This window comes from Orbicella faveolata, unplaced genomic scaffold (assembly GCF_042242905.1).
Source record: "Orbicella faveolata isolate gen_17 unplaced genomic scaffold, um_ofav_v1 contig_26, whole genome shotgun sequence".
NCBI lineage: Eukaryota > Metazoa > Cnidaria > Anthozoa > Scleractinia > Merulinidae > Orbicella > Orbicella faveolata.
In genome coordinates, this window is record NW_028301554.1 from 6,785,352 (window position 1) to 6,806,724 (window position 21,373).

At 38.6% G+C, this 21,373-nt stretch overlaps 2 protein-coding genes across 4 annotated transcripts; one reads left to right on the top strand and one right to left on the bottom strand.

The window, feature by feature from the left end:
* Window positions 1-3,944: 3,944 nt before the first annotated feature.
* LOC149107879 (uncharacterized) lies at window positions 3,945-8,249 on the top strand. Of its 3 annotated transcripts, none has more exons than XR_016209120.1 (2): window positions 3,945-4,342; window positions 8,138-8,249. XR_016209120.1 is itself a non-coding variant. In XM_089295957.1 (2 exons), exons 1-2 carry the CDS (start codon window positions 4,284-4,286, stop codon window positions 6,261-6,263), a joined length of 771 nt encoding a protein of 256 aa, XP_089152083.1. In that variant the 5' UTR covers window positions 3,945-4,283; the 3' UTR covers window positions 6,264-7,537. The 3 variants fall into 3 exon arrangements, 2 of the variants coding, with proteins under 2 accessions (XP_089152083.1, XP_089152082.1); XM_089295957.1 differs by lacking the exon at window positions 8,138-8,249 and adding an exon at window positions 5,552-7,537; XM_089295956.1 differs by lacking the exon at window positions 3,945-4,342 and adding an exon at window positions 4,349-5,762.
* Window positions 8,250-11,082: 2,833 nt separating this feature from the next.
* On the bottom strand, window positions 11,083-15,436 carry LOC149107880 (TNF receptor-associated factor 5-like). Its single transcript, XM_089295961.1, has 5 exons — window positions 15,040-15,436; window positions 14,088-14,561; window positions 13,808-13,967; window positions 12,833-13,026; window positions 11,083-12,216 (listed from the first exon to the last, which is right to left on the bottom strand). The coding sequence occupies exons 1-5, from the start codon at window positions 15,102-15,104 to the stop codon at window positions 12,039-12,041; spliced, it is 1,071 nt and encodes a 356-aa protein (XP_089152087.1). The 5' UTR covers window positions 15,105-15,436; the 3' UTR covers window positions 11,083-12,038.
* Window positions 15,437-21,373: the final 5,937 nt, after the last annotated feature.

The window sequence follows — 21,373 nt, forward strand, 5'->3', positions numbered from 1 at the left end:
TTTTACTGTAGTGTTTTACGCTGATTTTTGCTCATTTTAAATTAAATAATACATTTAAGTGGCGAACGTTACAATTTTACTCTTCACGAAAACGTTTGTAACTTGATACTTTTGTTTTCCTCGCAAAGGTATGTAACCTTAAACTCTTGCTTTCTCGAGAACACACGGAAGATGTGCTAGTATTCTTTTCACAGCTGGAGATAAATGGAAGAAAGTTGAATGTCGGATGAAGAAATGCAAGTGGATCGATTTGCTTTATTTAAAACGCAAATTTTCTTTTGACCGATAAACAGGAACTAATCTAATTATCAAATTGTCACGGAACAGCACGTTCTATTGCCACCTTTGGCGTTAACAATAAAACCACTTAAATTTAAAATACACACTGATATCGATTAATACAACTGAGGAGGGTTTCAACGATAGGTATTGAAAGTAAACAACGCTACTTGACCGAGATTATATCCTTCATCGGTGAACGATTCCCCTCAGAGACTGATAAAATTTATTCTTTTAGTAGGTGCCACTGAGTCTACAGCAATATTTGAGCAGTTTCCTGGGTTTATTGTTCAATTTGAAAAGTTTTAATACCACTTTCTCGGGAGAGTTTCGGCTGCGGGTATGAAAATTTTGGTCTCTTTGACAGAGACAATTGAAGGATGAAATAAACGCACTAGTGTAGTTTGGAAACAACAGAAGATATTTCTTGAACCAAGTTAGGCGTATATCAAAAGACACGCAGTCACAGTAACATCCTTGTATCGTGCTAACGATGCTAGAACGCATACGTATGACTTATTAGGGTTCTACCACAAAGAAAAGGGCTCAACGTTAGTGTGTGGTCTTGTATGAAATGTATCTTCCACCTGATATATGTAGTTGACAGTAACGCTTATTAATCTGCGCATGCGTTTAGAGCAAAAATTGGCTTTGTTCTAAAGAGAAAAGTACCAGAAGGAGAGTAAGGGGCTTTCTGAAACAAATATATAGCTTTTTGAAATGATCAAAGAAGTAAGGCAGGTAAACATGCACTACCCATTTTACGTAGTGCTCACAGGTACCTACCCCTGCTGCAAGCCTAATTAATTAATTGAAATTATTTAATTAAACAAACATTAAAGTTTACACCTTATGTCCATAATGCCTTATAGCCATAGTGCCTTAGTCCAATAGTGCTTTAGCGACATCAACCCCCAAACCATCCCAATAGTGCACTCTGCACTAAAAAGGACCCCACCCCCGTTATTTTTACGCCCTGGTTCAGCCTCGTAACCATGTTTTCAGGAGTTGCTCGACTCGATCATACATACATACATACTTTATTTGCAACTCCCCAAAGGGGCTTTTCAGTTACAAAAGGAATAAAAAAGATAAAAATACGTCAATTAAAATGAATAAACAAACTAGGTAAGGAGTCTAAAATTAATTACAGTATTAAAGATTTAAAAATTTACAAAGTTTAAAATTGAATATTAAGAATTTACATTATTAACAGCCTCGCTCCTGTCGTCCTGTTTTTTGTTATATTTTTGTAAAAAAATACCTCTTAGTCGGCGCGTCGGGGTATGTTAAGGACGGGTCAATGGATGAGTGAGTGAGTGAGTGAGTGAGAGATGTATGTATGTCACACCAATCAGATTGGCTTTACTATAAACAGCCAATCAAATTCCTTGTTGTAAAGGTACATGGTATGTGAGAAGATTTGATCCCGATACAGTTTAGTACGGCCATATTTATTCTTTTATAAAAGGTGAGCAAGTATTCATATATTGGGCTTACTTGGACATTTTCTGTGGGTTAGGCTGAGGAGTTTCGTTATGAACGAGATCAGTCTTGAGTTTTGAAACAGTTCATGAGCTAGTAGTATGCAAATGGAACGAGATATTTTTATTTTTAGTTACAAAGGTAACTCGATATTTTTGTTTTTCACAAGGAGTAAATTCAATTAGAGGTCACGAATAGTCGCTTCTAGTTCTTAGGACATGTTCAAGAGGAGATGAGACTATTTAGATTTGAGACAGTTCTAATGTTTACAATAGTAAGTGCAGGTAACGATTGTTTTGTTATTGTTGCATGCAAGCAAATATAACGAGATATTTTTATTTTTTAGTTAGAGAGGTTAATTTGACACTCTTGTTTCTCACAAGGGAGTAAATTCAATTAGAGCTGACGAATCGTCACCAGTTGTTCCCACGAGATGTTTGTTATCATTAGTTACGAATGCTAACTTAACACTTTTGTTTTTTATATGGGAGTAAATTCAATTAGAGCTGACAAGTTATCGGCTATTGTTCCCAGGAAATTAAACGAAAAAGAAGCTTTCATTTCTGGGCGGTTTTTACGTCTCTGCAATGGCAGTTTAATATTTTTATTTGATAGGCATTTTATGACATTCTTTTAAAGGTAGAATTATGAAAAGTGTTCAAATGTTCTTTGAAGACTGCGTGGCACCAAGTTAAAGTGCAATTTAATTAAATCAGACTTTCAACGTGTCAGGGAGGTTTTTTTCTCTTTCTTTCAATTTTCGGTGAAGTAGTGTTGTTGTGTTGTGTTGTGTAAAAAGGGTAAATTTACGACTTGTATAAAATGCGAAAAGTTCTCTTAACTTGAGTATTTTTTAGCAAAAATTACTCTTGGGGGTTGGAAGGGTTATGTGATCATTACTGTAAACAGTTCCATGAATGCTGCTATCTCCGAGAATTCACAAAAAAATAACTTTTGCACGCCTTGCGTGCCAATGTTTACAAATGCTAGCAAGCCAAAATAATAAGTGTGGAAAAGCTAACCCATAGTACTAAAATATAATCTTTTAGCAGCTATTCATTAGTATCAGATTTGTAAGTAATTTAAGACTGAATTTTCATCAAAGTTTCAAAATTATATGCTTTGACAATGTTATGTCATGTCAAGATTTACTGAGTTCAATTTTCTGGACCAATTTCGTGGTACATGTACGGGGTTTACATGTACATGTCAAAACAATTTTCCTGGTTACATGTCAAAACAATTTTCCTGGTTAAAAGTAACGCTTAATCTAAGTTTTTATTGTAATCCTAGCTTGGGCAAAACAAAAAATAAAATTATAAAACACAAAAATTGAGAGCATCTTGAAGACTAGGCACTTATTTTAAGCTAATTGCCTAACATTTTGACCTTTCACTTCGTGATCATTATCTCCAATATTGATCCAGAAATGTTTGCCTGTAGGTCTAATTTCCAGTAAAATTGTCTTTAGGTCTCTAAGATCAGTTGCTGTACATAATTGAAAATACATATCAGGCTGCAAACGAGCATTTGAAGCAGATGTTAATTTTGGATAAGAAATCATACATTCGGCGGTTGGCGACTACAGACAACGCGTGCAAAAATATATCAGATAATAAATCAGCATCGAGAAAAATCTTAGAGAAAACTAGTCGTATACATACAGTAGTTGGCGAAATTTCTTACATTAATTTAAGCTAACTTGATAAAAAATTGGCTGAAATGGCAACATCCCTTGCAAGCTTTACCTTGCGTGTACAAAACATTCTTAAATGTTGCTGGGTCTGAAACAGCTAGGGTATCAATTTAAGGGTCATTGCTTAAATAAGGTATCAAATTTTTGATCAGGGCATTAATAGGGTAGGAAATATCATAGCAAAAAAAGTTGATTCTGCTCTTAAATAGGGTAAGGGTTTTCGGAAGGTCCCCACCCAATTTTTCTGGGAGTACTCCTTTCCCTGTGGGCATAGGGAGGGGATGTGGTGGTTCCAAACTGACTGATACAAATATGTACAATACTATGGCGCGCCATCTGTAGCAAAATTACTTTTCGACATATTACGACATATTACGACTCATATTACGACACATTACGACTCATCATGTGTCGAAAAGACATGAAACAGGTCGAAATAGGTCGAAATAGGTCGAAATAAGTAATGTGATATCAGCATGTCATGTAATTCTATCTCGAAATAAGTTGGTTGTCATGGCTATACCATGTAATGCGAAGCTCGTAATGACTCATACCATGTAACGTGAAGCCGTTAGTGACGTTCGAACCCTTGGTTACCGCCTGTTGTTAAGGACGGAAACTGTTCTCCTACACGAAGCCTATTTACCCCAGTTTCTCTGGGCTCGATACAGTTCCGCCATATTTTGATCGTCGTCTTTAGGTGTTTCGAAGATTTATCTCGGCAAAAGAAGTCGCTTTTCTTATCCATATCGTTTTAATCTCCTTTTTCTTGTCGCACCGAGGGTCACCAACACATCTTGCACTTTTAAAGTGTTGTGGTGCAATGACTCCTACGAAGATCTTCGTGGTTTTGTTTCTGATTTCTGTGGTTTATGTGGAAAGGTGAGATAATTTTAATGCAGATCCTTATTAAGATATCTTTATTTTTACAATTCCGTCTATTTGCCTTGCTTTAATGTTGAGTTTCTTCTTTCACACACAGTATTTTAAAAAGTCGTATGTGGACTTTAAATATAAAGTGAAGCTTAAATTGGGATGTGCTGACAATAATTGGTTTCTATTTTATCCCTATATTTATTCTAATGGTGATAGTTAATGAAAATTAAGTGCGGAAATGACATCTAAAATCTAGCCTGGGGTCGGAGGGAATATTTCTGTCATTTTAACTCCTGTTCATGTTTTTGTTTGTTACTTTCCTATGCATTTTGTTTAGGCAAGATGCCAACAGAGGGAGGGAATATTTCTGCCATTTTAACTCCTGTTCATGTTTTTGTTTGTTACTTTCCTATGCATTGTGTTTAGGCAAGATGCCAACAGGCAACTGCAGCACTTTGTGGCATCCATTTTGTCCCTTCTGCAGGAATTAAATAGGTGCCACGATTCTCCTTTGGATGTGGAGAACGCAGAGTTTTTGCTCCTTAGACTGGGAGGTGCAATGCGTCACATGCATCAGGTCATTGCCTTTGTTGAAAGATCCCCTGAGTTTTCACAAAATGATGTCAACAACCTAAGACAACTATCCAGAGAGCTCAGCTTAATCAAGGATTTATTTAGGGCGCTACCTGTTTTCACTCCCAGCTCCTACCGTGCCCCCGTTAGGTATACAGGCGCTGTAGGCCGTCCTTCTTATGAAATTTCTAGAGAACAGATCATGCTTTTACGTTCCTGTTACTTTTCGTGGACCAGCATTGCTAACATTCTTGGTGTGTCTAGATGGACCATACGTAGGCGGGCCATTGATCTAGACATACCTCCTTCATTTTTAACGTATTCCCCAATCCAGCAAGTAGAATTGCAGCAAATTGTGCAAGAGGAGCTTGTTTCAATGCCTCGTTGTGGGGAAAGATACATGCAAGGTGCACTACGAAGACGTGGGATCTGTGTCCAGAGATGGCGGGTGCGTGATGCCCTGATCACCCTGGATCCAATTGGTAGAGCTTGTCGCTGGGCACAGCAAATACCACGTAGGCCTTACAGAGTGCCACATCCCAATTTTCTCTGGCACATTGACAGCAACCTGAAATTGCGTCACTGGCGATTTGTCATCCATGGTTGCATTGACGGTTACTCTCGGTTGATTGTTTATCTCAGGTGCAGTAACAACAACAGGGCAGCAACTGTGCTTGCCTTGTTTCAAGAATCAATCAATACCTGGGGATTGCCTTCTAGAGTCAGAGCAGATGACGGAGGAGAAAACATCGCAGTTGGTGACCTAATGATTCAATACAGGGGTGAAGGTCGTGGAAGTTTCATCACCGGGCCGAGTGTTCACAACACAAGGATTGAAAGATTATGGCGTGAGGTGGTTCACTGCATTTTATATATTTTTAAAAACATATTTTTACATATGGAGCAAATTGGTTTACTTAGTCGCAATAATGATATTGATCTCTTTGCCTTACATTATGTTTACACCCCAAGGATCAATAATGCACTAGCACAGTTTATTGAGACATTTAATAATCATGGACTCTCTACTGAGCATAGCCTTTCCCCACATCAGTTATGGATTTCTGGTATTCTGCAACATCATTCTTCCAATTACTCTGGTGTAAGAGGTATTATGGATGATAGCCTGCCAGATGATTTAGTCATGTATGGGGATGACCCCGATGCACCACTACCTCAGGAGAATGAATTATCAGGAGTGGAGGTGGCTCCAATTTCACTATATGTTCCAGAGCATGTCATTATGGTGCTACAAGAATCATTTCATCCAGAGGAGGAGGATGGAAACCAGGGAATTAATGTTTATTTTCAAGTCAGGCAATTTCTACTGCTTTATTTTGGTTCTACAATTTAACCATGAAATCAAGCTGGATTCAGATCTGCAAGAATATGGATATGTGGGCAAATGCTGGCTCCTAAATTTCATGTGCATGGAATTTTAGTAGAGACTGTTGCAGCATACACTATCCTCAGACAAGTAGTATGTGGTAAAAGCTGACTCCTGAAATTTACAGACAAGTGTCATTTCAGTTGAGGATGGCAGCTTTTTTGACAAGTTTCACTTGTGCTATTGATCATACCTTGTTTCTGTCAGTCATGTTTTAGTGCAAGGATATTTGTTTGTCTGGAGTTCGTGAACTGGCATAATTATTGTTGAAACAGTGAGTCATCACTTCTTTTTTTTCAAATGCAAGGACAGATTGCTTCAAGTGTTAAAGAAATATCATAATTCATGACACAGTAATAACCCGAACTGGTGTTGTCTTATTTTTCCTCATTTTCAATAATCACATGCTTGCAAGTAAAAAAAAAAAGGTAACATCTACAGGACAAGTGCTGGTTTGCTAGTTATCTTGGTTACATGGTTGCTATGGACATCACTTTTCAAAATTCCCTTTCCCTTCTCTGATCATAATGAAATTTTCCATGACCAAATATGAAATGTCAGTTTTAGTGGCTTTTTCTGACCTCAAATTACAGCCCTTTTTTACTCTGATGACTGTAACAGAGACTGGATAGTTTTCATCAAATTGTTCTTCTTTGTTATGTAAAAATATCATGAAATTCACGGTGACACCAAATGTTTCTTCCAGACGATTAAATCAGGTCTGTTGACATTTTTAAATTTCCCGTGAATTTTCTTCACGTTGTTATTTTTCCCTTTATTCAGTTAAACTTTCCTGACTTTTCCCTTGAGGATTTTTTCACCTCTTTCTGTACTAAACAAAATTTCGTTTTCAGTATTGCAGTACGTTTGTTAAGTTTATTTCACTGAGTTTGTCGCCTCAATTAGAGTGCACGAGCACATGCTCCCCTGCCAGTGAAGCTTGATAGGCACAAAATATAAGTCAACATTTTTCTGTTGCACGAACAACATACAGGTAACTACTGACAGTATATCACAAGAGATAACTTTAAATTGTGGCTCGAGATATTTGAGTTATTTTCATACTTTAAGCAACTTCTTAAAGGAAATTCAGGGTATGTGCACATAAAGTGAATTCTTCAACTTGTTCCATATTCTATCATTTGAATAGTTTATTGTGTTAGATCAAAGACTATTTTGTTGCAGAAAATTAATTTGTAATTACCAGTATCTTTTGCTGATAATAAAGTTTCTTATTTGGATTACTTGTTTCCTTTGGAAAAAATTGTGGGCCAAATGCTTTCCGAAACGAGCATATGATATTGTTCAGAGGTGACCTTTTTGTCAATACGGCAGCCATTTTGATTTTGATTCAAATAGCTATTATCAGATGCTTAGGAGGCAAATACCTACTTATTAGCCCCCTGAGAATCCCATAATAGCTATTTTTAACAACTGATTTCACAATGGCACTGTATTGGCAATAAGCTCGAATGAACACCTTGACCCTAGAGTCAATTTGTAATGAGTATATGGTGTCTGCCACAGTGTGCCTTTTACTTGTCTCCAACTGATTTTTTGGAAAGCTTGCTGTGCAACTAAATTGGGCAGGGTTATGTTTGGGTCTACATATATTCTCATGCAGGCTTTTCACAGCTTCCCCTTACCCTTTTTAAATTATCACTTTCCTTGTGCCACCCCCTATCACTTTACTTTTGCTACCCCGATAGTGTTTCCATTAACTGCCTCTGTGCTCCCTTCCACTAAAAACATGACCAACATGAAAATTTCTTGTCAGGTCAGACTTTATTGTCTTGGAATGTCAACTCACTGTTAAAAAATAATATACTTTCTTGCTATAGGTGATCTGAGTGATACTGGAATGTTACTTCAGCGGGAGTGTAGCTGAACAAGAGGAAATCCGACTGTTCAACACTAAAACATATAAAAATGGACAGGATGGGTCTTAGAATAGATTGCAGGATTTTTTAAAAACCGCCCGCTCACGAGCTGAGAAAAAACCTAAATCCACGGTATTACCCGCCCCCGCCCCCGTCCCCCCCCCCCCCAACCCAAAAAAATCGAAGTATTATACAATAAAAGGTAACATATATAAAATCTTGTTCGTAGCTTTTAGCTAAAATCCTTCTTCTATTCAGATGAATTTATAAACAAATCCCCCATAAGAGTGAAAATGATATTGCGGTTGGCGTTGCGCGTTTGAAGTTTCCTATCAAAGTGCGAAGAATTAAGTAGGAATCGCGCAAAAAGAATATAGAACGCAATACAGGCATATTTACCTTACTTTTAAACCCATATTTAATAGAGAGACAACGATTATCATGTTTGACATCTCTGCGTGTTGCTTCACGTATCGATTGTAAGCTTAGTTAAATAGAATACGAAAATCTTGTATTCCAATTAAACGATTCCACTTGAAAATCGCAAAAATTAAGAAGCATCGAAAAAAGAGCTATTTTTGCGATCGAGGTACGAAAAGGAGTTAAAGCAGTTAAAAGCACGACAAGTTAAAATGAAAATAATAAGGCCAATACCAAACATTTTTATCTTAGTTTTTGGGCACTTCTTAATTCTACCCTTGTAAAGACATAGGTATAACCACTTATAAGTTATAAATTTTATATATAGAATACTACATGTACAAGCCTGAAGGCAAGAAGACTTTTTAAAATAACTGTCGAATTAAACGATTCTAAATAATAATTATACAGACAGAGATGACGCCATCGAGATGATGCAACGCACTTTTTCCTAGTGATCTCAAATGGTATGTCTACGCTGGATCCTTTTTGGGTCAATTAGAAACCAAAGGAATCCCTGGTTCTCCCTTGGAAAAAAACTGTTGAAGTCGGTTTTATGCATCTCTCCTTCCACTGAGAACAGAAATAAAAAGCTGGCGTTAATTACTAACACAGACTCGTGAAAACTCTTAAAGAAGCCCACGCAAGCCCAGTTTCCATTGAAGAGACACAAAAGATTTTCCGTGTTTCTATCGAGTTATAAAAACATGAGTGGAAGCTAAGTCTGGGAGAAGCAGAAATGAAAATGAACTGAAAAATCGACCTGTCGAACATAATAAGATACCATCTAACCGGCACTAGAACAATCGTCGCTCGTTATTTGTACTCAACGAAATTAATTGAAGTCCTCGTGGTTCTCCTTAGTGTTTCCCAAGCCTCTGGTTCATGAAAGGGATGCACGGAATTTTGTAGCCAAAAGGAATACACATGAAAAAAGGTGGAACACATATTTCTATTTTCCACCGATGCGTCGCAAGTCGAAAACAAGTTACAAGCCTGACCTTTTTCCAAGTAACAAATAATGGCGAAACAAATTGGAAAGTTGAATAAAAAAAAAAGCACGATTATTTTTGAAGTATTTTGTAAGTGTCTACACAAGCTTCGTCACTTACCGCGGACTTGTGGAAAAAAAAAAGGAAAAAAAAGCGGGCAAACTTGTTTACTTTTTCTTTTGCTTGCCCATGTAATAAATTACAGAAGGGACAAAGGTTTGTAATTGTTTGTACTTTCCATAAACAAAGAGAAGAGTTAATAAGGCCGAGTATGTCCTTGGCTCGTGTCCCGTAGTGATACCGTGCAAGAGCTATTTTTCCGGATCAAGCTTGTACTGCCTCCTACCCCGCGAGATATATTACATTTGTTTTTTTGTTCTGATATTTAATTACTTGGTCCTACTAAAATTTGTTCTGCCTTTACCGAGGATAGGGAGTGTCATTTTTTTTTTATTAAGCCTAATTTTCTTCGTGCCCGTGGTTGGACCGCAATCACTAGATTAACCATTCATTTACTGATCTTTACTGGTCATGGATCACCAAACAACTTCAGCAAACTGAGGCCCCGTCCTTCCAATACCGAAGAAATTTAACAAAAAAAGGCGCTCGCACTTCGAAAACGCATCAGATGTTTTCAAAACGCAACAATCACCACCGGCAAAAACTCTTGAGAGCACCCTCAAGTAAAAGAAAAAGTTAAGAAAGGTTTAGCCAGAAGGTCATTATTTCAGATTACAATATCGCAATCCGTATGTTGGTCATGTCGAAGGATCCTCCATGGCAAAGCTTTGCACCCTTTATACCCTTTAAAATGCTTGTTGAATTGACACTATATCCAGGGAATGTAGAGAGGACAATACCTGGGTGCGCGTACGAACTATGGAATATCTCTTCCAGTGTTGAACTCGATATCTCACGATTGAGATACCAAGTGAAACAAGAGGAGAGATATTCGATATATAGAACCGATCGGATAACGGCGTTCTTGACGAATTTTCAAAGATTTCCGAACACTATCCGAAGATTTACGAGGATTCTCCGGGAAATGTCCAAAGGCCACACGAACGTTTACGAATAATTACCGCAAATTTTCGAAGACCAACTATGATAACTAATGACACGAGTCCCAGATGTGGTTTCCTATTAAATGTAGATGGGATGCCTATGAATTTAAGAGTGGTGTATTTTCCAGCACATCACGCGTGTCTATTTAAGCAATAGATTACTTTTTCCGTGTTTACATAGCCTCATCTAAACGTGAGGGGGGTGGTGAGAATTCAAGACAGTTATGAAAACCCGAGACATAGTGGAGGTTTTGCATAATTTTCACGAGTGTTTAGCTGAGGCTATATAAACATGGAAAAAGTGCTGTATTACTGTTATGAAATAATTCTAAAAAATCTGTGCGAATCTAAAAAGGCACAACTGTGTTTACATGCTCTCATCTAAACACACCTATACACCGATGAGAGCTCACGTAATAAAATTCATATCTTCAAGCCACTTTGCAATTTTCTATTTATTACATCGAAAACTGGATGTTGAAAAACCAGCTATAAATAAACGGAAAATGACGCTTTCAATATGTTTACAGACCAGGATATGGAAAATACGCCGCTCGGGTCACAGATGTAGTTCGGTATGAATTTTACCAGTGTTGATTTTTTCCAGTAAACACTCGGGTCTATATCATAATCATTTATTAATGTGAGCTAACATCAAAATTTTACAATCTTTATTCATCATTGATCAATTTGATGAAAAAACCACTCGAGAAAAGGAAGAGATGGCTTATTGGGAAATGGTGAATATGAAGGTCAAAGCAATGTGGGTTTCTTTATTTATACTTTACGGTTTCCTAGTCCCCTCCTCTTCCCCCAGAGGATATTAACCTGTTGTCTTAGGTGAAAATCCCATTGGACTAGTAGTATGTCACCCTCATAAAAGTTTCAGTCTCAGTAGGAAATTTTCATTCCCTCACTGAAAAAGTTGCACACTAAGACACAGGGGGTATCATCGAGTAACCAGCTCAACTCATTGTGGCCAGGATGTTTTGACCAATAGAAATCAAATTACAATCATCAGAAAAAAACGCAGACAACTATAGCAAAGATGTTAGGTTTTGCATTGCCATAGAATACCAAATAAAACTTCTTCAAGATTCCGATAAAAAAAGGAACACAGGTTTTTGGGTGGTAAGCACAAATGACTCAATCATTGTCTAAGGATGTTGGATGCTGCAGACCTCAACTGATTAAACATGCATCTCCACAAACATGTACATCAGGAGTCAGCATCTTGTACTTATCCTTAATTCTAGGATAGCGCATGCTGCGGTACTCAACTGAAGTTATCTGCGAGAAGAGGGCACTCTCAAACACATAAATTCAGGAGCCAACATGACCCACATATCCATTGGTAATATTTGAAATTACACATTGAAAAGTTTTTCAAGCACACATGGTAAGAAGAAAGTCCAAAAAAACTGGATCGTTGTTACGAGCCATCTCATAAAATTTGTTCTCGGGGCAAACATTCTGCATTTCAATGCATGCAACAGACGCTTGGCACATTAAATCTTGAGGGGCACTGAACTTAACTTTGTCCGCTCCACAACGGAAACAACACCTGCAAATAGACAAGGTGACATCAAGGTGACCTTAGAGTTATATTGACGGGTTACATAACAAACTCTAGGAGATGTATAATGTACATCTAAATCCACACACATGAAGATATACACGTGTGTGCATTGGACAATCGATGCAACTGCAATGAGTTGATCATTTTGAGCAAAATATTGTGGTTTGTCGGTGACGACCACATCAATTGATCAGCATGACACTGACAAATCATATTTTGCAATAACCAAGTTCAATGATTGTTTTGTCATTCAATAACTATGATTGTTCTCATATTTACATCACTCTCTGATGGATTCTAGAGCGTGATATCAGTAATTTACACATAGCAGAATATTGTCTACAGCAAAACATGTTTACATGGCACTACGCGTGAGCAGGTCGGGTGGTGGGCTCTCTGCCAATGGAAAGGAAGAAATTAGGAGTCATACTGATAACACCATCAACAATGTCAGTTTCAAATTGGTGCACTTATTGAACAAACAGTTATGGTGGATGCTTATTAAGAAGAACACGCTAGATGGTAGTAGGTGTGAAATGGAATCAATACGGTGTAAAGAGAAATTAAGTAAAATACAACCATGTAATTCAGAAATACAAACCTCAAAACAATACCATAACAAGGCAACTGCAACTTTGATTCAAAAAAAAGCTTCAGAGAAATACCACTGCGTATTTCCAGCCTCACCAAGCCTGCATGACCTTCGTACAATGGACTGCAAATAGGCAAGGTGACTTCACCACCGATTCGCCATGACCCAGCTAAAGACATGCCATCTAGACCTGGACTAGGAATCTAAGGGACAAAATGCGGAAGTTAGATCCATGAAAAATCCATATGATTACAGACAAAGCATTCACATAGGCAATGAAATGTTTTTCTTTTGGGCAAATTCTAGCCATGATTTTCAATTGTCTTCTAAACAACCAGAAATGATTGCCATTTAAACAAGGTTAAAGACTGTGGAAGGGGAGAAATTTCAGAGAAGAATATTCTCCTTGCCTCTTATAAGTTACATGAACAACGAATACTGCCATTTAACACATAAAACAAGATATACAAATGTTAACTACCAATGTACCAGTCCTTAGTCACAGCTACTTGTCTAAAGTTTTTTGGGGGGAACCTATGTTAAACAGCCACCCGTTAAGTTGTCACCCCCTTATTAAACAGCCACCCCTTATTAACTAACCATTTATCTAGAAATAATTTTCCCTAACTACTACAAACAAAAACCCTATTAAATGGCCATCCGAAGTTTAATACACGTCTATCATAGGTTTGTTTTAGAAAAGGCATAGATATATATATAAGAGTCCTTAATAGAAAGGGACGCCTAATAAAATCACTCAAACACACATTGATGATGATTCAGTTCTAGGCAGTTAGCCCGATGACGAAAAAATAATGAACAACCACTATTAAACACCCACCTCCTATTTCCCCGAGAATGGCAGCTTACTAGGGCTTTGAATGTAGTAGGTTTACATGACGACATGTGTAATGACAAATATTTGTTAAATGGTATGTTCATTGATGGATATTTACTAACTAAATCATTGCTATAAAGACTTACTCCACATGCCCCAGAAACACGAGCTTCGAGGAGAAGCTTGAGGTGGCTTGAGGAATCTGAATCAGCTAATGAGTGCACCTCAGTACATCCTACAGCATAGAGGGGGCAGGGTCGCCCTTCCTTTGAACACACAAAAGCCAAATGGGACAGCATCTTGCATCTAAAGAAAAATGAGTGGAAAGGATTTAGGAGAAAGAAACATTTTAGATAAAGAGCAAATGAAGACTATCTAACACAAGTAGCTCCCATCAATAACAATACATAATTAACTAAAATCTACCTTTCCACCTGAATCCCACAATTGTTCGGACATGGCACCAATTTGCGAACACAAAGCTCATCATGACCTGTTTGATCACTATGTGGAACGTCCACACCACAGGAAGGGCACTTCTCTGTCCTGTGAGGGCAGATTAGCAGATGCTGGGCAAGTTCACGTTGGTAAGAACGAAGAATGCATCCTCTACCTTTAAAATTGCATTCCACAATCTTCATATCGCAATTTGGAAGGTGATTCTCCAGACCAGCTGTTGGCCCAGTCCAGCTGCAGCCACCAGGAAGAGAGATCGTTGACGGACACTTCATTACTCTCCTGCCAATAGCACCTTCAACTGCAAGATTTCTAACCAAAGTGCCACTTAAAACTCTCCTGTCGACTGGACAATGATTGTTATTTGACTGCCACTGGGTGATGCAGTGGTGGCAGAAGGAATGCCCATCTTGACAAGAGACTGGCTTGTTGAACACACCATAACTGCAACAATAACAACAACAAAAAACACATTTCACAATTTATTCCAAAAAATTTGGCAGTAGCCACAAAATTGATGCTGTCACAGCCTTAAAAATTGATTCTAAAAATACGTCTAAGAAAAATTCCGCAATTTTCGATGGAAAAGTTGATGGCATTACCTATAAATCGGAAAAGGCCTTTTTCGACTGGGCGGTTTGTTGCCCCATTTCAGACCGTGTGATGATACTCTTGAGAATTCTTCCTTCAAATTTTCTAAATAGCTGCGTGTATATGAACAAATAATTTTTAGATGGATAAAAGAACAAATCTCTCGGGAATATCACGTGGTCTGTAATGGGACAACAATCCGCCCAAGCGAAAGAGGTCTCTACAAGTAAGACTAGGCCTGTCAAAGGATGGTAAAGTCTTTGAAACCGTTCCAGGGTTGGCAGAGAACTATTAAATTGCTGCAAAATATGCAGGACTAACATTCACTCACCAGATACTGCAGAGAAACTCCTGGTCCACATTTTCCACAAACAATTCAGGAGAATATCCAGACATGATTCTATCGGACAGTTAACTCTTAAAAATTACGAACAAAAATGAGCGAAAAGACAGACAAGAAAGATGGATCGAACAGAGAATGATTGAGGGCAGCAACGATCAAGCACGTGCGAGAGGAACAGATCGAGGAACTGCAGAAGACAACAACGAGATAACACTAAATAAATAATGCAATACGATCAAAAGAACCAAATGTAAATATATAGCGGCAATAATCCTATCGAGCGAACTGTGAGTTTGAATGGTCACTTCCACGAGAAGACGATCGGGCAAAGAGCGAAACGATCAAAATATGGCGGAACTGTATCGAGCCGAGAGGAACTGGGGTAAATAGGCCTCGTGTAGGAGAACAGTTTCCGTCCTTAACAACAGGCGGTAACCAAGGGTTCGAACGTCACTAACGGCTTCACGTTACATGGTATGAGTCATTACGAGCTTCGCATTACATGGTATAGCCATGACAACCAACTTATTTCGAAATAGAATTACATGACATGATGATATCACATTACTTATTTCGACCTATTTCGACCTATTTCGACCTGTTTCATGTCTTTTCGACACATGATGAGTCGTAATATGTCGTAATATGAGTCGTAATATGTCGTAATATGTCGAAAAGTAATTTTGCTACAGATGGCGCGTCATACAATACAAGTAAAAGCATTTCAGACAAATTAATTTCCAAAACATATAGCAGTTTAACACATAAGCTTAATCACCATGTGTTGCCTCATTCCAGATAAATTACTCTAAAAAATCTTGTTATGATTAAACAAAGACATATAATTCATCTTAGATAAAATTATTCACCTTCTAAGGCAGATATAGCCATTGTATTGATTTGATCTTGTCTGCTGTGTGTGTGTGTGTGGGTTCGGGGGGGGGGGCAACACTCGCGAGAATACTGAAGAAACCGCCGGTAGGGGGGGGGGCAACATCCACGAAAATACACACATGGTGGGGGGGTGAACATACATGATGATATTTTCATGCAAAACGAAGCTAACTTAGAAGCAAGTTGGAACCCGATCAAAAGAGGAAGAAATACATATGACTACAGTTAACAATGTAAATATATCAAATATATTTTGTTTGTCCAAAAAGCTTACCTGTAATCCGAGTTCAATCGCTCGCCAACAAACGGCAGGTATATTTTGCAGGTTGCAGGTTGCAGGTTGAAATTTAATTATAACTGGAGAACCGCTGGCACTAAGAATAATTAATAAGCTATATATTCGTGAGAGGTTCTTACATAAAGTAGCCTTTCACATTGGGAAAACACGATCGATCCGCTAAAAGTACTTATCGATCGACACGCTGATCGCATGAGACCAGTGAAATCTCTTCAAGGCCATCTGGATGGCCGCTCCACAGATGTTTCCATCAATTCCAGATTTGGCTCGGGTCTTCCCTCAACAACAGAAGATTGCCATCACAAATGAAGAAAAATAAATAAAGAAATGAAATAATATAAGATTTTAACCGACGGAATATACTAGCACAAGCTCAGTGTGCTTTCATTTTGGTACTCACAGGGAAGAAAGCAAATTCAGCAGATATTTCAGATGATATTTCAGATCTTTCTTCAAAAACGATAATTCATTGCAGGCTTAAAATAATAGGAATATACTCTCCTCCCATCGCTTCGGCCTGTTTGGCACTTAGATGGAAGCTACCTTACGGAGCGATTATAAACAATGTCATGTAACAGTCACGGTAAGTCTACCACCTGTACGTTTCTTTTAAGTGCCAGCGGTTTTCCAGTTATAAATAAATTTCAACCTGCAACCTGCAAAATATACCTGCCGGCCAAAAAAGCTCTCCAGCTCCGAGCGAAGTTCTTCCCTAAATATACAACAGGTACACTGATAAGGAGAAAGTCCTCCATACGAAGAAAGCATGAAAGCACTACAAGGAAAGGTACTAAATACACAGTGAATAAGAACAAATTAACCTCTTTAGCTTTGTCTACCTTTTTTTCAGCCCCTTTCAACTTACGTGGTTCAGCAATATGGACGAACTGTTGTTGCAAAGAATGCTAGGAGCGTTCACTCATCTCGCGTGTTACCCGCGCGAGTTGGTGTCGTGACAATATTCGCACGTAATCCATATTTTGCCCGGGTGTGTGTGTGGGATGGGGGGAGGTGGAGTTACCCTCGGAAAAATTGGATGGGGGTGTGCGGCCCGCTTCTTAAAACCCTTACTCTATTTATGATCAAAATCTGCGATTTTCCCTACCCTATTTATGACCTGCAGACCAAAAATTCGAACCCTATTTATAAACTGACCCTTATATCAAAACACTGTTTCAGACCTCCCTCGTCGACTCCCGATAACTAGAAACTTCAAGCTAGGGAAATTGAAAAAGGTTCGAGTTATCGGAAGTTGAGGACAAATGACCGGAAATAAGGAAAAAACGGTGTTTAATGTTTTTCTATACATGCAGTGTACATTTCAAGGGAAAGGGCACTCCAAGGGAGCCAAGAGATTTATTGACATTTTGGAAAAGGAGTTAAGAAGCAACACTTTGTGAAAATCAGCGGAACCTGAACTGAAGTGACACGTTTTGTGTAATGGAAAAGAAAGAAAAAGGTTCACACGGGTACTTCAAAATAAATTTAATGTTTTGGACTACAGTTCACTGTTTGTTTTAGCTTGTCACGTATTTGCAGACATGGTTCGAGTTATCGAGGGTAAAATTATATAGAAAATGACCTGAAGGGATACGAAATTGCTTCGAGTTAGCGGGAGGTTCGAGTTATCGAGAGTTCGAGGTTACCCAGGGAAAAATTAAAATAAATGTGTGACGTAAATCCCGGTGAAATCGATTTTGGTTCGAGTTAGCGAATTCCCTAGTTCAGGGGATTAATGTTAGATTGGCGTAGTCAGAATTTATGACGGGCTTTTATTGGTTTTCTTTTCGATAATGCTGAAAAAGTGGCTTCTTCTTAAAAACACACCCATATCAAGACTAGAGTGCAAGAACCATACTCTATTTATGACCAGAATGGCCAAAATTGATATCCTATTTATGACCAAAACGGCTGAAAAACCATACCCTTTCGGGCTTTTATACCTATATAGCCCAAATATATAAAGCCTGGTTCTCATATCCCGCCGACCTACCTGCGACGTAGTCGCCGGTTGCAACTGGAAATGTTTGGCCATCTGTTCCAGTGTGTCCCCGGCGCATCTGCGATGGATCATCGACGTATTCAAATTTGCGAAAAATGCATATCGAATGGCCGCAATTTTCAACCAATCCAGCTGTAATCGTCTCACTGGAGCACGTTGTGTCCGCAGATGATGCTCACAAAATATTTTCATCGCCGACAATCGCCGACAACCGCCGGCTTGCCTGCGAAGTTGAACTCAGCTGAACGTCGCTGGAAAGCCAGCGGTCAATGTGATAAATGTTCGCATATGCCGCACTGGTGTCCCAGGCCACGCCGGCGGCTACGTCCCAGGTAGACTTAAGGGAGAACCCCTCCCTCGGGATATTTTGATCCACTTTCATTTATGCCATCACGGATTGATATTTTAGTTGAAGTCTGTTGTGACCGGACCGAATCTCCCTCTTCGTACCTTCTGGCAGGAAATTTATAGGTAGTTAGGTAGTCAGTCATTAGGCATCTTTACATATAATAATAACTTGAGTTTGTTAGCACGAGAGGGCAAAACGCACGAGAATTCCTCTCATGACTAACGCTGAATTGAAGAAAGCTACAAGAACCGGAAGAATGCTATCGCACTGCTAAAACTGGTTGTGATGGCGTTTTGCCATCTCGCGCTAACAAAGTCGGCTATCGTCCGGAAGGGATGTTCTAGGAACATTTGGGTAGGGGTGTGCGGCGCGTCGACACTGTAAAACGAAACAACGCTATTTTCACTACTCTTTTTCAAACCTGATCCTTACATGTAAATCGATATACACCATATTCAGACAAGGCCTTACCCAACAAGTGCCTCGGTTTAGAGATCTTCAGACAAGAGACACGAATCAGAAAAATAAAAAAGTTAGCCAAAGTTAGAAATAAGTTGCACACTCTCGTATTCTTGGTATCAGGCTGGAACTGGCTTACAATGGAGGCCCACGCGGGGGAATGTCATTGAAAAGAGATTGATGTCATTTGCATTTGTTCGGAAGGGGATTAAGCGCAAATAGGTCAATCAGAAACCAAGTATATCCTCTCTTTTAACTTTCAGCGAGGCTGTACTGAATTATGTCTGGTATCAAGCAACTCTTTCCATTATCACTTTTCAAAAATATAGGTCCAATTGCCTGATTTTCAAATTGTTTTGGCTTTCATTTGTACTATCAGGATACATTGAGTTTTAGAAATTTAGGTTCAATTGTCTGAATATTCTAAAATGTTGAAGCTACTATTTGGACCCCTGAACATTTTTACCGAAAATATTCCCGAATAGATTTGTTGCCTTTCAAAAATTTGTAGCTCCAATTGTTTGATAGTTTTAAATGATATTGCTTTCGTCCTCAACTGACAGACATTTTTACTAAAAGTATTCACTATTACAACTGATTTTCAACGCGTGGTTGCAATTGTCTGATTTTTCTAAAATGTTACTGCTATCGTTTGCTACGGACAAAGATTTACCGAACATCCGCTATCAGCTCTATTGCTTTTCAAAGTTGTAGTTTCAATTGTCTGATATACTTCTAAAATTCTATCGCTTTCCTTTCTGCTCACCATTACTTAGTTCTAATTGTCTGCTTCTTCTAAAATTTTATTTCTATAGTTTGCTACGGACAAAAATTCACCAAACATTTGCTATTACTTGATTGCTTTTTGAAGCTGTAGTTTCAATTGTCTCATTTTTCTAAAATATTACTTTCGTTCGCAAATGACAAAGTTTTATTGAAACATTTTTAACAGAAGTAATAGGAAATATGGATGATGCTGACACCGAAATCGCGAGTGTGGCGCATCTCTAAACGCAGAAAAAAACGCGACAGAAAAAAAAGAGAAATGGGCAAGCATCTCAAACCCAAGCCTTGTCGAGAGCGACAGACTACCACAAGTAAAATGTGTGTAGATTCGAGAAAGGGACAAATCTAGCATCTTTAAAAAGTTCTGTAAATATAGTTTGAGATCCCGACACCGAAATCGCCTTGTGGCGTATTTCTAAACGCGCAAGATCTTACTAGAGAAAACAAAGTTGATATGGGCGAGAATCTCTTACCAAAGCACTGTCCAAATCGATACACTTCCACAAAAAAAATACACGTGTGTAGATTTGGAGGAGGGCTAAAAGTAGCATCTTTAAAAAGTTAGGTAAGCATTGGTTGGGATTTACGCACCTAAAACGCGAGTGTGGCGCATCTCTAAACGCACAAAAACGTACGAGAGAAAACAAAGTTGATATAGGCGAGAATCTTTTACCTAAGCACTGTCCAAATCGATAGACTTCCACAAGTGAAATACACGTGTCTAGATTTCAGGGAGGGCCAAAAATAGCATCTTTAAAAAGTTAGGTAAGCATTGCCTGGGATTTCCGCACCTAAAACGCGAGTGTGGCGCATCTCTAAACGCACGAGAACTTACGCCAGAAAAAAAAGTTGATAGGGACAAGAATCTCTTACCCAAGCACTGTCCAAATCGATAGACTTCCAGAAGTGAAATACACGTGTGTAGATTTGGAAGAGGGCTAAAAGTAGCATTTTTATAAAGTTAGGTACGCATTGGTTGGGATTCCCGAACCTAAAACGCGAGTGTTACGCATCTCTAAACGCGCGACAACTTACGAGACAAGTGAAAGTTAATATGGCCGGGAATATCCAACCTAAACGCTGTGAAAATCAATAGACTTCCATAAGTAAAATACATGTGTTTAGATTTGAGAAAGGGCCAAATCTAGCATCTTCAAAAAGTCCAGTAAGCCTAGTTTGAGATGCTGACACCGAAATCGCGAGTGTGGCGCATCTCTAAACGCGCAAAACCACGCGAAAGAAAAAAAAAAACGATAAATGGGCGAGAATCTCCAACCCAAGCATTGTCGAAAGCAACACACTACCACAAGTGAAATACACGTGTGTAGATTCGAAAAAGAGCCAAATCTAGCATCTTTAAAAAGTCCAGTAAGCATAGTTTGAGATCCCGACACTGAAGTCGCGATTGTGGCGTTTTCTTAAACGCGTAATATCTTACTAGAGAAAACAGAATTGATATGGGCGAGAGTCTCTGACCCAAGCACTATACAAATCGATAGTCTTCCACAAGTGAAATACACGTGTGTAGATTTGA